We start from the raw sequence: 16,339 nt of genomic DNA on the forward strand, positions 1-16,339 counted from the left end.
ACACTACAGCTGATTGATGTTCTACTTTTTGGAGGTTTTCACTTTACTGTGGGGGTCTCGTCCTTAACCTGCCGCACAAGAGGGGCCCTACTGTATGCCTATTTGCATGTTTTTATTTCTCATATTTTCTCAGAAATCCCATTCTTACTTAAAGAAACTGCATAGCTATAAATAAGGATTATGATTACAGTACTGGACCATGACTGGAGACCATACATTTAAGACAAGACACTGGGTAATTCTGAGTCAGCCTCTATCTCTCAGCCCCAGAAGAATGGAACAGGAAAACTACCTAAAACTACCTTTTTACCATGAAAACCCACTTACAGAGTTTGTATTCTATTAAATTAAACACACCAGATCATTTTAAAACTCAAAATTTCTCACTTTATCATTTTAATAATGTTACAAAGTTTTTCCGCTAGTCGGAGTCATTGTTCTATAAAACTAAGAATAAGAGTATATATATATATATGCTTTGCCAATAATTACTTTCCCAGGATCAAACAGTTTAAAAATCAGTCATGGATTACATGCTCATTGCTTCCAAACAATATACTCATTAATTAAAGTCAGTCACACACAGACCTGTTTTTGGCAAAAGCAGAAGTTCAAAATGAGTTGAATTTGGCCATTGCCTGCTATCAGGCCTTACTCACAGGCATGATTTTAAGGCCTATGGATTTTAGCTTGGTACCTTGTGATTTTAAAACATATACCTTCTATTATCTATGTTTTATATGTGTGGATATATAACAATTCTCCATTAGTAGCAGGGGAGTACTCTATTCCAGGTGGAAGAAGTCACTCAGAAGGCACCAAGGCAGTCACGCTCTTCTACACGGCCATCACAACCTGTTTTAACCCCCAATCTACTTTCTGAGAAATGATCAGTGAAAGAGGCCCTGGGCAGGTTGCTTAAGAGAAAGGAAACATTTCTGAGGTGAAAGGTGACACTATAATAAGGAGAAGAGTCAAGAGAAAAATAGCTGGCTCTCAACCACACCGACCTGATAAAATGATCCATCTGATAAGATGATAAGGCCTGAAACTAGGGGTGTTCAGAGGCTTGGAGGGTAGATAATAGTAAGAAACAGAGTGATTTGGAATGCTTTACTCCCTCCCTGAGTCAAAGCATGATGCCAGTAAAGTGCCCTGTGTTTGCCCTGCAAATGATCGTCAAAGCACAGCAGCAGAGGATTTTTTTAAAACACTTAAGTTTTTTTAAAAATTAAATTTAAAGTTGCTCTGCTTTAAGAACAAACACACACATAAAGAACTCTCCAGAGCCCCATAGGCAGCATTCTAGGCAGCCCTGTATTTATCAATTCAACAAAAATGAAATTGTGAGGGAGGACAACCCCTCAACCATCTAAAAATAAAATAATTTAAAAGACATTGGCAAAAAATAAGTTTATACCTGACACTGAAAGTTTTGGACTGGTCACATGATTACTACCAGCCACACCTTCCTCAGATGGGCATTCCAAAGTCTGGGTGCTACCACAGAGAAGGCTCTTGCTATTGTACATGGATAGGAGACTGCTCCTCCAAATGGAATGCTGAAGAGAAGAGCCCTCACGGCAACACATAATGGTGGTGACACTTTTTTATGGCAATAATTTAAGATATGCAGACGATACCACTACTAGCAGAAACCAGTAATGATTTGAAACGAATTCTGATGAATGTTAAAGAGGAAAACACAAAAGCAGGACTACAGCTGAACATCAAGAAGACTAATGCCCCACAGAAAGTCAATTATAGCTCAGATAAACAATCCTTTTACTCATCCGATGTTTCTCATGTGACAGAGGTGGCAGAAATGAGCTTAAAATATATCATAGATGGTACAGAACTCCAGTTCAGATTGCTCGATTTACATCTGTAAGGAATCCTACCTGCTTGAGGGGATGTCAGAGAAAATGTACATATTTTCACCTCTGGTGGACCTGCCCCCGAATTCAGACTTTTGGGGGGGAGGTCCACAGAGAACTTCTTAAAATTACAGGGGGGAAGAGTGTATATTCTGCTGAGTTTTTATTATCCATATTAGAAGACCAGAATATGAATATTAAATTTAAAGAATTAATCTCTTAATTGCTTCTGGTGGCATGTTAGACGGTAGTTCAAAGATGGAAATAATTAAAACACTTAAACAAACTGGCATGAATGAAAAATGTATGGAATATTGCCCTATTAGAGAAAATAACTTATTCACTTCATATATCTCAAGGATTGGAAAAGGCAGACAATTTCAATGCTATATGGTGGAAGTTTATTACATATGCCTCGGAACAAGATTGACAAGGACATTTGTCAGCTGCAACAAAACATATATGGTTAAGTTGAAAATATACATATATACATGCAACTAGTTCCGCTGTTCTCAGGGAGATTGAAGGAGGGTGGCAGGGAGATGGGAATGTTAGTTTATATGCTGAAGGGGGGTGTTAAAACATAAAACATAATGTATAGGCTTATTAAAAATTATGGTGAATTATGTTGTAATGTTTGTAAATGGAAAAGTGGTATATGTAAAATGTAAGAGTTGTTTTTTTCTTTTAATAAAACCCTATTTAAAAAAAGACTAAAGTAATGACAACAGAAGATTTATGTAACTTTAAAGTTGACAACGAGGACATTGAACTTGTCAAGGATTATCAATACCTCGGCACAGTTGTTAACCAAAATGGAGACAATAGTCAAGAAATCAGAAGAAGACTAGGACTGGGGAGGGCAGCTATGAGAGAACTAGAACAGGTCCTCAAATGCAATGATGTATCACTGAACACTAAAGTCAGGATCATTCAGACCATGGTAGTCCTGATCTCTATGTATGTATGTGAAAGCTGGACAGTAAAAAAAGTGGATAAGAGAAAAATCAACTCATTTGAAATGTGGTGTTAGAGGAGAGTTTTGCGGATACCATGGACTGTGAAAAATAATTGGGTGTCAGAACAAATTAAACCAGAACTGTCACTAGAAGCTAAAATGATGAAACAGAGGTTATCATACTTTGGACACATAATGAGAAGACATGATTCACTAGAAAAAACAATAATGCTGGGGAAAACAGAAGGGAGTAGAAAAAGAGGAAGGGAAACCAGAGATGGATTGATTCCATAAAGGAAGCCACAGACCTAAACTTACAAGATCAGAGTGGTTCATGACAGATAGTATTGGAGGTCACTGATTCATAGGGTTGCCATAAGTCGTAATCAACTTGAAGGCACATAACAACTCCAAAAATATTTATCCCACCATTCCTCCAAAGAGCTCCAGATGGTCCCTTCCAATGTTATCCAGACTGCATCTCTGTGATACAAGTTTAACTGAGAGATAGTAACTGGCCCAAGGTCAACCAGGGAACTTCATGATTCAATGAGGATTTGAGTGGTATAAGAATACATCTGTATTAACATAAAAGTATGCTGCAAATTTACTAGAGCGTAGAGCCTGATTCTTTCATGCATTTTACATGTATAGTACAGTAATACCTCAATTAACAAATCCTCCAGGAAAGAAGCTCCTTCTTAACAAAGCCTTTTTGGGTGCAGGGGGACACACACTCTGACATAGTCAGAATGTGGCTCCTTGTCTGCTGGATTGCGACTGCTGCAGGAAGCTCTCACAGGTGTGGCTGCAATGGTAGAAAGGTAGCACAGGCATCTCCATAGTAAACAATGATTCGGGTACCCTGGAAGCACTGTTTTCTGCAGATGGACCTGTACAACCTGGCAAGAAGCATGATTCTAGCTGTGCATGTGAGAGCTGCCTGCAGCAGCCACAATCTATCAGTCCTCCTTGCCTGTTGGATTGCAGCTGTTGCAGGCTGCTCTCACACAGGGTGGTGGCTGCCCCTTGTTCACCTGTTCAAGTGTAGGGGAGGGTGGCAAACAGAGAGAGAGAGAGATGGAGCAAGCACAAGATGATGGTCGCTGTCCCATGCCTGCCTGCCCAAGTGTACAGTGAGGATATCTGTGCTCAAAGATTTAGATTGCTACAGCAAGATGCTACACAATAAAAGAGAAAAGGCAAGGCAGGCATCCCTGGATGCATTTTGGAAGAAGCCTTCAAGTGGCATGTAGAAGGTTCAAAAAGTTTTTGTTTACTTGTGCAAGGCTTACCTGACCTGGTTGTTTCATTTCAGACATGTGCATTGTTAGTTTTGAATAAAACATATTGAACTGCTCTTCTTTTTTTGTGGTGCAGGAACCTATCCCTATTCTTTACAGGTACTTTGTGAACTGAGGTATTACTGTATCTGTATATTTTGCATTTAACTTTGCCTACAATAGTGTTGTAATTTTTTTTTAAAGAAACATCCGTCAGTGCACAAACAGCTTGGACATCAACAGACACTCAATACAAGAGATGTTGGGATGCATGCAAAGCTCAATCAGCTCAGAACCACAAAATCAGTGTACAAATCCATTGAAAAGGAATTGCTGCTCCATCCCTAGCAGACTGTCCCTCATTTGCTCGAGGCCCAGACTGTTTATTTTCCATATCAAGGTGGTCACCATTTGAAAAAGGCAGCCCTTTGAAAAGCACAAACCACTGAGCTTAGAGGAAATGGTTTCCCAACATTCTCTTCCCAATCCATCAGTAACAAAATGGGGTGGGGGTGGGATGAGAGAAATCTCCAGCAGTTTCTTTGGGATGAGGCTCACCTCTATCAGCAGCAGCATGGCTCTTTTATCTTCCCAAAGCTGATTTTCTTGAAACCACCATTTGATGGTACCAGCAATAGCAGAAATCATGCAATAGCATCTGGGCTGACAATTTGGGGGCATTGCAGGAGGTGGGACAGTGGCTGTCACACACAAACACTGAAAACCATTTCCAGAATATTTAGCAAAGTGGAACTCTTTTCGAGGGGAAAGGAACATTCACAGAAGTTTTCTGTGGGGGTAAAATGCCTCCTGAGAAAGTTTTGCAAAACTGAAATCTTGTCTTCAAACAAATATTGTTTCTGCACCACATGGTACTGTGCCCAAGAGATACATTCCAAAAGTTCATTGCCATCACTCATTAAAACAGCAGTCACTGCTAAGAATTTCATTTCAGCTCTTGTCTACACATCTACTTGGAGACTCTTCCTCCTGCCAAGACTACAATATGGTCCCTTGTGTTCTTCATGCAATCAACCCTGCAGATGAGCACCAGTTAAATGCACAGAGAAGTATGGTCTGTCTCCACAAACATGTCGCAGCACTTTTGGGAAACCTCCTAAAAGACAGATCAAGACTTTGACTCCTGTTGAGGTACAGAAATGGGAGTTATGACCACCTGTGACACTTGGGTGGAAACCATTGAGGGGTGGATTTGAAGGGGTGCCAATAAATGGCTAGAACTTCTTCAACGAAATCTTGATAGACAATTTTAAAATTAGAGCAGGGGAGGTTTGAGTTGGATCATGGAATGTCTCCATAACTCTCAGCTGCATCCCAAATTGAAACTAAAATGTGATGAAAATGTTCTCCCCACTTTCATGGCTCTATTCATTCCCTGCTAAAGCATTCTTGTGTGTTTTATTTCTGGGGAATGAGCAAGTTTCAGTGAATTTTTCAAGAAGTACAAAATGTGTGACCCATTGTATTGAGGTTTAGGAGGCAGTCAAACATTTTCTCTTTTGCTTAAAAAAAAATCCTCAGACACCTCATGAAGTTAAGGAAGGTAAGTGGATACTTTTTCTCACCACCTGAAGATTTCACCAAACTTTGTCATCTCCCAGTCTTTGTGGGAATCCTCATTTCACTAACCCGTGAATGGAAACAAACCACTTTAACATAATTAAGTGGAAGACTTTAATGAGACGATTTCCTTCATGCAGATCTTATTAATCAGCTGATTTCCTTCATGCATATCTTATTGCCTTCCTCCCAGCCCCTTGATGTGTGCAAAACTCACACAGGTCTACAGTGAGTATTCGCAACAGAACAATCTTAGACAGGTCTACTCAGAAGTCAGTCCCGGTTAATTCCCTGAAAGTTGTTTCCACAGCCTTGGACTGTGACAGTGCAAACCGACAGACATTTCTGCAGAAGCAATCCTCATGTATTTCAATGGGACGTACTCTCCGGTAAATGTACATAGGCCTGTCCCCTTAATGTCTTTGTTAACTGAAGTTGGGGTGTATTCCCTTTCAAGCTGTTTGGGAGTCCCTGCTTGCCAAATGGAGCATTTTCCTGGTCTCTCCTTCAAAGCATCTGGTAACTGAAAGTTCAGAATAATTAGCTGAATTTTCATCAATCGGAGCTAGTGATGGGGGGTATTCTGTTTTTCAAATGTAAGCAGTTTAGATTATTAGACAGACAGACAGACAGACAGACAGACAGATACTTTACAGTATCTGTGTAAATATATATAATCATGAGGGGAGAAAGTATTTCAGGATACACTGAAAATGTCCATGATGCCATTTGCACTTGGGGAAGTGTTGAAACAAAAAAGAAAGAAATGTGAAAGAAGAAAGAAATGTGAAAGTTGAACATTTTGTTTTACTCGCTGGTTTTAGAATGGTTTTGTTTGGCTGTATTTCTGGGTTCAATAGCAGGAAAGGTGAAAGATTTCACAAGGAGAAGTAACAATATTTGCCAGGAGGTTAGCAGACCCAAACTGAAGATTGTAATTGCCCAACACTGAAGTATTTAAAGTTAGCTTTTATATCTTGCAGGTTTTATATAATAGAAACAACTTTGTTTCTGAAAATTAAACATATGTGATCTCAAATTTGGGGGAGGATCTGTAGACTGCATATATTCCCCCTTGACATGCCTGCTTAGCTTTTGTCTTTCAGTGAAGACATATAGACAGGTTAAGGGCATGCATGGCCCCAAGAGTCATCTTTCATCTGTATCTGCATTTTTTTAAAAAAAAAATTGTTCTTCACTCTCTCTGCTGCAATCTGTGCTTTGGATTCTGAGCCACTCAGAATAAATGAAGCTCTGTGTTCCCCAGTCAAAATAATGGGGAATCTAAAAATGGCTATGATGTTTGCTTCTTTTTGGCCAAAGTGGATGACGTTTGCAGGCACAGGGGCCCTCCAAAATGGATTAAATGTGCCAAACGGTAGACAAATATGTCCAGGGTCTTTTTGTGGAGCAAGCAAATGGAATTAAATTTGCTTAACCTCACAGGGTTGTTGTGAAAGAAAGGGAAGGACGAGAAGAAGCATGTATGCCAGCTTGAGCTGTTTGGAGGAAATGTGGTATAAGAATGTAAACATACATACATACATACATACATACATACATACATACATACATACATACATACATACATACATACATACATACATACATACATACATACATACATAAAGGCACAGGTAGACTCTCCTCTCTCATCCAAATGATGCTGAAGACGTTAGCACCAGCACTAGACATTTCTACAGGCAGGGAAGTTTGAAACATGTAAAACTATAACTAATTCTAGTTTAGACAAAGTATTTCAAGGAAAATATCATCTGCTAAAAGCTTTTTTGTTTAGATAAGCCCACCATATATATATATATATGATTTCAGGGTTGTGCAATTTGGCTTGGTGGCATCTCAAGATTCAATAATGTATAGGGGTGGGGTGAGGGATTTCAGCTGGCTTAGAGATATATGCACAGCAAGTTCACAGCAATTATTATTTTTATTTATTTAATGAAAAACCACCCTTCCTTCTGAAGGAGCCCAAGGCAGCCAACACATCAATAAAACAGTTTAACAAGAAAAGAAAAGAAAAACATTCTAAAAGTTCAAAACATTCTAGATCACAGTTACAGTTCAAAACATTCTAAAAACACAATTACAATGAAAAACATTCTTTCATCCAGTGATCTCGGTTGACAGGAACAGCTATTAAATGACAGGTGCACCTCGCAGGGGAGGGCATTTCACAAAATGGAGAGTCACCACTGAGAAGACCCTGGCATGGGACAATGCCAGCTAGGCAGCCCCCAGTCGCAGAACCACCAACAAGGCCTCGTCTGACAGTCATAGGGTCTGAGGTGTTGGATACAGAGGAAGGTGCTCTTTTAGGTACTGGGGTCCCAAGCCATTTTGGGCTTTGTCTGATAATATTAATACCTTGAATTTGGTCTGGTAACTCACTGGCAACCAGTGCAACACTGCAAGTCCAGTGACACATGGTCCTATTGGGTTGTCCCACTTACTAGCCTAGCAGTTGCATTCTGCACAAGCTGAAGCCTCTGAACAATCTTCAAGGGCAGCCCTACATATAGTGCATTATAATAGTCCAGACAGGAAGTTACTAAAGCATGGGCAACTGATATTATTAATTTTCCTGGACATTTTTTATTTATGGCATTTATGCATTTCTAAACAGTATAATAGTTAACCAGAAAAATAGTTGCATCTGAGGAATGATCCCTTATGATGCAAAACATGGTAGGGTGTGGCAGGACAGCTCCACTGAGTTCCTTAAAAGGCATGCCTGCTTAGCCTTTGTATTTTGTGGGAAACAGATGGGACAGATAGAATTGTGGTATGTCATGAAATTTGTATCTCAGTCCTTATGTGACAGTGATTCTGGTGTTATGTGATTCCAGATGGAGATGGCCAATGGGAGCACCGTCCAGGAATTCATTCTGCTGGGATTTGGCATTGAGCTGCAGGTGCGAGTCTTGCTCCTCAGCTTCTTCGCCATTCTCTACATACTCACTTTGGCTGAGAACATCACCATTATCATGCTGGTGTTCCTAGATGCTCAGCTGGCCCAGCTTCCCATGTATATCCTGCTGAGCAATTTCTCCTGGATGGAGATGTGCTATGTGTCTGCCACTGTGCCCCATATGCTCTTTAACCTAGTTTCCCCTCCTGGGCTCATCTCCTTCCATGGCTGCTTCCTCCAGTTCTACTTCTTCTTCTCCCTTGGCAGCACTGAATTCTTGTTCCTCTCAACCATGGCCTTAGACCGGTATCTGGCCATCTGCCACCCTTTGCGCTACCCACAACTTATGTCTCGGCATTTCTGCTATGCCCTGGTAGGTGCATGTTGGATTGTTGGCTTCCTGTGGTTTTCTATCCCAGTGACTTTGATCTCCAAGTTGTCTTTCTGTGGATCGAACATTATTGACCATTTTTTGTGTGATCCTGTGCCAATTCTGTCCCTGGCCTGCCCTCCACTCAGAAATACTCCCTTTGTCTTACAAATATTCATTCATGTGTTTTTTTCAGGCAATGTATGCTTAGTTGTGCTATCATATGGCTTTGTCGTTCTCAATCTGATAAACTCTACAAGCCAAGGGAGTCGTAGGAAGGCCTTCTCCACCATATCTTGCCATATAATGGTGGTGACACTTTTCTATGGCACAGTTGCAGGGATGTATTTAATTCCAGGTGGAGAAAATCATTCAGAGATCAATAAGATAGTAAGCATCTTCTATACTGCTATTACACCCTTTCTCAACCCCCTGATCTACTGTCTGAGGAATGATCAGGTGAAAGCGGCCCTAGGCAAACTGCTAAAGAGAAAAGAAACATTTCTGAGGAGAAAGGAGGCAATTTCATAAGGAGTGGAGTCAACAAAAGAAATGCAAAGCCATCAACAATCTGGAGCGATAACATTAAAATGTTCAGAGCTGACTAAGAGCAGCACCCCTCCTTCTCTCTCTGCTCCAAATCTCAGCCAGGGGGAAACTCAGCAAGGAACTTGTTGGCTGCCTGGTGACCTATGCAACTCTCCAAAGAAGTTCACTGTCCCCTTCGAAAATCAGAATACAAGGCCCAAAACTGGAGGTGTGCAGTGCTGAGCCAAATAGCAAGCCAAAGGAAAGTGGTTTTTCCATCTCCCTGAATCAAAGCATGATATTAGTAAAATGCACTGCATCCGATCTTGGCTCTCACAAAACATGCTGCCACTATATTACTCTGTTCCTGCCCTTTTCTGTTCTTTACATCTATATTCCCTCTATGTTTCTCTAGGTCCACGGCTTTTGCAAGAAGTGAGCCTTTCCAAAATGCTGCCTACAGAGAAGAGCTCTGGATTTGTTTTTATTTGGGTTTCTTTAAAAAAAGTTAAGAGCTTGATTTATTTATTTTTTTTAAAAAAGAACACGTCATATCCCTGCTCTAACAATAAGCACACACACAAAAAATTCAGAGCTCTTCAAGACTCTGCAGGCAACGTTCTAGTAGCTTCACATTCTAGATAGACTCACAGATAGGGTTACCAGGTCTCCAGTTTTTGACCGAAGTCTCCAGTTTTTGGAGGTCCCCTCTGGTTCTCCAGCTAGCACCCCTTAATCTCCAGACTCTCAGCTTCAATTTAAAAAACAAATTAAGTTTCTAGGGGACTGGTGAATTTGGGAGGTTTGGTTCACTGGGAAGTCATCGTTCCGGGCTGTTTCATTCCGTTCCGAAGGGCATTTTGGTTGTTAAAGGGTTAATAAAAAATCCTATTGGAATGGTTTTTGTTCCTAAATGTTGTTCTCAAGTGTCTCTAACAGATCCCAGTGTTTTTGGCATCAATTTCTTTTATAAAGGGCCCATTCCGGCCTGTTCCGTTCCGTTCCTGCTTTTACACCGTCCCAATATTTTGTCATACTGTGTCCCTATAAGTATCCGATTTCACACTATGGTTGTAGAATACTTCCTCTACATTTTAAGCATGCCTTGGGGTGGTCATGGTTCTCCATTGTTTTCATCCTGAGGGGCAGATAGGCTGAGAGATGGTGAGTAGCCCATGGTCACCCACTACAGTTTATAGCTCATTTCCATTTTGAAAAATTAATTAAAACAATTTACATGCAGGCAAAATTTATTAAGTGGATTCACACAATACATTTAAAGCACATCCAACTTGCATTTAAAGCTCATGACTTCCCCTAAAGAATCCTGGGAAGTGTTGTTTCCCCCTCACAGTTATAGTTCTCACCACTCTTAACAAACTGCAGTTCCCATGATTCTGTGGTGGGATTCATGTGCTTCAAATGGGTGTTGAATGTGCTTTAAATGAATGATTTGGATCTGCCCTAGGTATGATGTGCATTCAAGAGTAAATTGAAAAGAACATTTTTAAAAGATACTTCTTACTCCTACTCATTTCTCAGACCTCTTTCTGAAGTGAAGGGTCAAATCTGTAAAGATGTTTGGAGCAGTCACGTTAAAAGATAAGGGCAGGGTATTCCAGGCAGGGGGTTGCCAACCCTGCTTGGAGATGGATGTCTTTGCAGAGGATCCCTAGTCAAGCTTTACCAACAGCCCAATCCAAACTATATCTACCCAGAAGTCAGTCCTGTTGAGTTCTATGGGGATTAATCCCTTAGTAAGTGTGTTTAGAATTGCAGCCTTCAGGGGCATCCAGCTTTACTCCCCAATGCTCCCATCTAACATCTCCACAACACTAGGCTCCTTTGTCCCTACAGTGGCCTTCTGGTGACTGGCCTGGCCTGAAGGCACTTAAACCCTTCTTGCTGAAAGCAAGTAGGCTAGATTAAATGTTCCCTACCCAGACTCCATCTTTTAGCTAAGATTTCTATTTTAATTTCCGATCAGATTTTTTTTAATTGTATGCTCCAAGCAACTGTGATTGATGCTTAATGTATCATGCTTAATGACATCACTCGGGCCCGCCCCATGACATCATTCAGACCTGCCCCATGACATCATTCGGGCCTGCCCCTCAAATCTCAGGTTTTGGAATGCTTCTGACCTGGCAACCCTACTCACAGAGGCTTCTAAAGTTTATTGGACCACAAAAATAAACACCAGAAGCTGCAACATTTTTTAACATGTACAAACCTGAATGCACACCACTCAACCACCTCAGGAATATTTTAAGGTAAAAAGATCAAGAGGGAAACACCCAGTCCTTCCCTCAAAAACATGACACTATCATTGATTTTAGAGCTTTATCTGGTGGTCTACTAATTGCCTGATTGTTTTTACTTTCCCCACCAAAACCCCTGGACCTATTTGTCTGCAATTTGGCAGGGTAGTAGGTAGGTAGGTAGGTAGGTGGGTAGGTAGGTATTTTACTCAGTGTCAGCAAGATTCATACTGATTCCCCACAAAGCACTAGGGTAGGTTAAGTGATTAGCCACCCAATGCCTTAGCGGAGAAAACCACTGCAACTATCCTGTTGTTGTTGCAAATATAACAGAGAAAAAGAAATAAATATTGTCAGCTGATATTAACAATAAGTATATCCCATCCACCCTGACTTAAACATATTAATTAATATAGGGAGTCCATATTTCCAAATAGGCATCCAAATGACATTGACTGTGATAAGGTATCCTTCTGAAATTTGGTAGACCTCATGCCTCCTCCTCCAATGGATGATTGTGACTGCAAATTGCATCCTACTTTGTGACAAAATGAAAAGTTATAGACTTTTCTTTGCTTTTTTTAAAAAAAAAACAGGCTTAAAGGTGCCCTTCACAACATCCCTTGTAGGTACCTGCCTGAATATGGCAGCCTTAATCCACTCTGGAATAGCTTGTGCAGAGCTTCGAAAAGTTACTTTTTTGAACTATAACTCCCATCAGCCCAATCCAATGGCCATGCTGGCTGGGGCTGATGGGAGTTGTTGTTCAAAAAAGTAACTTTTCCAAGCTCTGAGCTTGTGTGACTGAAAATTTTGTACACGTTGGCCAAACAGGGATAAGTTATTGCCATTGGGGAACACAGAGCTTCATTTTAAACAGAGCAACTCAGAACCTATATTACAGCTCAAAATGGAGATAGCCTTTAGTACCAATCCATATATATATATATATATTACTGTTTACAATTTTATTATGTACATGTCTGATTTTATTTTTGTAAGCTTCCCTGAGTGCCTTATTATAGGGTAGAAGGGTGGGATAGAAATATTTTAAATAAGTAAAATAAATAAATAAATAGCCCAGAGTAACTCAGAAACAGATCTTAAATTTTATAAATACACAGATATACAAGTTGAATATTGGAGTCAGCACACACTCCTGCCTGAAACACATGAAGCTCTATGAATAGTTTCCATTACAATTAAAAATTATTTCCTCTCTGTAATAAAATGGATTGGCTGATGTTGTTAAAATATTCCTGTCTCAGTTGTGTGATTTTGTTTTTGTTCCTTGAAATGAAATATACACAACAGAAATAATTAGGTTCAGACCCTAAATGGTATTTATTTTATATATGTAATGACATCCAAAACATATGTTATGTGTTGTATATGATTGTGCCTAATTGCATGTAACAGCCCCCTCCATTCGCACGCTCCACGCATAGAAAAAAGGGAAGGAGGTTCCCAAAGATGTGGAAACCTCTGCATGTAGAGTTCCACACCTGATGTTTTCCATGCTACAGACTTCCATATGAATGAGTGGTCAAAGGGGGTGGAGCTAGCCAGTCATATACAATATCAGAGGAATAGTCAAGAGGCACAGATCCACATCCCTTTTATTTTATTTTTATTTTATGAAATTTGTGTCCTTCCAAACGAGACCAGGCTGGCAAATAACAAAATAGTAAAAACCATACTTTTTTTAAAAAAAGAAGAAGAAAACATTAAAAACATCTAAAACACGCTCACATATCCTCAAAGCTTTAAAAGCACTTGCATATCCTCACAGCTAATAACTTCGGGCACAGTATATTTCAGCCGTTAAATGCCTGGTTGAAAAAAAAATTAAATTCGTCATGAGTGTTAATAATGAGGCAGACAAACAGATCTCATTGGGGAGGGCATTCCACAAATGGGGAGCTGCTACCAAGAAGGCCATGTCATTGGTCAGCTCCAAACAGGCAGCACAATCCTCCCCTCCCCCCAAAAAAGAAGTCCACTTTGCTAAAAAGTCTGGAAACAATCTTCATTTTTTGTGGAGATAGCCACTGTATGCCCCCCTCCTCAACAATGCCCAACAAATTATCAGTCCAGCTGCTATTGGTGGTGCCAGCAAATAGTGGTTGCTGCAAAATAACCTTTGGAACAATAAAAAAGCCATGCTGTTCATAATACCAAGCCTCACCCCCAAGCGACTGCTGGAAAATTTCTCTCACCTCAGAGAATATTCAGCACAATCACCCCCACCCTGTTTTGTCATTAGTCAACTGGGAGGAGACTGTAAGGAAGCTCTTTTGTCTCAATCTCAAAGGTTTGTGCTTTCCAAAGGGCTGCTTCTTTGAAATGTTGCCCTTTCTGAAGTGAAAAATAGATAGTTTGGGCCCAGATCCTATGAGTGAGAGACTGCTAAAAGTGAAGAAGGAATGTGGGAAGGGAACATTCACAGGCATTTCCCTGAAAAAAATGTCTTCTGAGAAAGGTTGACAAAAGTGCAATCCTTTTTTCAGACAAAAGTTTCTGCACGAAATGGCATTATGCGCAAGAGACATATCCCCAAGGTTCATTTTAGTCACTGATTAAAACTGCAGTCAGAACTGAAGAGTGGCTTTTGAGCTCTGGTCTGTGCAAAAGCCTGGTTGCTCTTTCTGCCACCGAGGCCACAATATGGTTCTTCCTGCCATCAGCCCTGCAGATGAGTGAGCACCACTTCAATTTACAGAAAACAACAGCCTGCCTCACAAATTCTGTCACAGCATTTCTGGGGAGCTGTCTACTGGACAGATCAACGTTCTGGTTCTTACTGAGGTATGGAAATAGAAGTTATTACCAACAGGAAAATTGGGATAGGAACCATAGAGGGATGGATTTGAATGAGTGTCAATCTCGAGAAAAAATGACTAGGATTTCTTCAAGGAATATTCATAGACAATTGTAAAAATAGAGGAAGGAAACAGCAAGGGAGAAGCACTTCCCCATTTCATGGGTCTATTCGTTCCCTGCTAAAGTGCTTTTTTCACAAGAGTGAACAAATTTCAGTGAATGTTTCAGGAAGTGGGAGGTTTGGCATTCACCTAATTTAAGTTTATGCAGTGGCCAAAGGTTTCTTCTTTTGCTTAAAAAAATTCCCTCATGGAAGTTAAGTAAGGTGAGCACCTATCCTCTCCCACCACCTGAAAAATTCACCAACATCTGCCTTTCCTCAGTCTCTGTGGATGGCCTCATTTCACTGACCCCCTGAATGGATGCAAACATCTGAACTTAATTAAGTAAAAGACTCGAATCATCTGCTTTCCTTCATGCAGACCTTATCACCTTCCTGCTTTTCCTTATCACCTTCCCCCCACCCCTTGCCTTGCACAAGATCCACAGAGATCTACCGTAAGCGTTAGCTACATCACAGTCCACTACAGATCTACTCAGAAGTTGATCCCACTGAATTCAATGACCCTTCCAAGATACTATAAAAGTGCAAGCCTATACATGCTTACTCAGAAATAAACCCCATGTAGTTCAGTTGTACCCATTCCCAGGAAAGTGTGCATAGGTCGGATTACAGACTTAATGGTTTTGTTAACAGAAGTTGGGATGGTTCTCCTTTCAAGCTGTTTGGGGATCCCTTCTTGCCACTCAAAAACATTTTTTGCATCTCTCATCCAAAGCATCTACTAATTGAAGGTCCAGGGTGATCAGATGAATTTTCATCAGCAGGAGCTGATGATGCTTTCAAAAGGTAACATGAGAGGAAGACGTATTTTAGGACATAATGGTGCTGTTTGCACTCGGGACAGCCTGAAAAGAAATAAGAAATGAAGAAGAAACAAGAGTGTTGAACATTTTGTTTTACTAATTGTTCTTTCAATGATTTCATATATTCCTGGGTTCAATGGCAGGAGTGATGAGACATTTCACTAGGAGACGTAATGACAAGAAGATTCACACAACCACACTGAAGGCAATGCTGACATTGCCTCACTCAAACCAAACTATAAAGTGCATTTGTGGTAGTTACCTATTATACCTCATAGTTGTTATCTAATCAGAAACACAGTTGTTTCTGAAGAATTATACATGATCTCAAATGGGAGAAGGAACTGCTGACTGGCTCTCCCCTACCCCTCAGTGGCATGTCTGCTTAACCTTTGCCTTTCAATGGAAAAATAGAGATAGACAGGTTAAGGGTATGCACTGGCCTCAAGATTCACCCTTTATGTATATCTCTGCAATTTAAAAAATTCTGATCTGTTTTCTGAGTTGGTTCCAAACAGCTCTGTAAAAATTAATCACTGCATTGCCCAATCACTATAATGAGGAATCTGAAATTGGCTATAACTGTTTTCCCTTTTGGCCAAAGTGGACAAAATCTAAAAGCACAGGAGCCCTTCAGGAGGGGATTAAGCCTGTCAAATTGCAGATAGATTCTCTAATAGGCAAAAAACCAAAAAAAAAACCTTGTGGTTTAACAATGTACTTATAGCGACAGATATTTCTATCAAACTTCAAAAAAGGAGCTAAATTAGGCAGCTATGGTGAATGCACCAGGGGAGCAGGA

General features: G+C 40.3%; 1 protein-coding gene across 1 annotated transcript; it reads left to right on the forward strand.

Moving 5' to 3' along the window:
* The first annotated feature begins 8,572 nt into the window (after positions 1-8,572).
* Positions 8,573-9,529, forward strand: LOC133367405 (olfactory receptor 11G2-like). Its single transcript, XM_061591507.1, has one exon. It carries the CDS (start codon positions 8,573-8,575, stop codon positions 9,527-9,529), a length of 957 nt encoding a protein of 318 aa, XP_061447491.1.
* The last annotated feature ends 6,810 nt before the right edge of the window (positions 9,530-16,339 follow it).

The sequence above is a fragment of the Rhineura floridana genome, chromosome 11, assembly GCF_030035675.1.
Source record: "Rhineura floridana isolate rRhiFlo1 chromosome 11, rRhiFlo1.hap2, whole genome shotgun sequence".
NCBI lineage: Eukaryota > Metazoa > Chordata > Lepidosauria > Squamata > Rhineuridae > Rhineura > Rhineura floridana.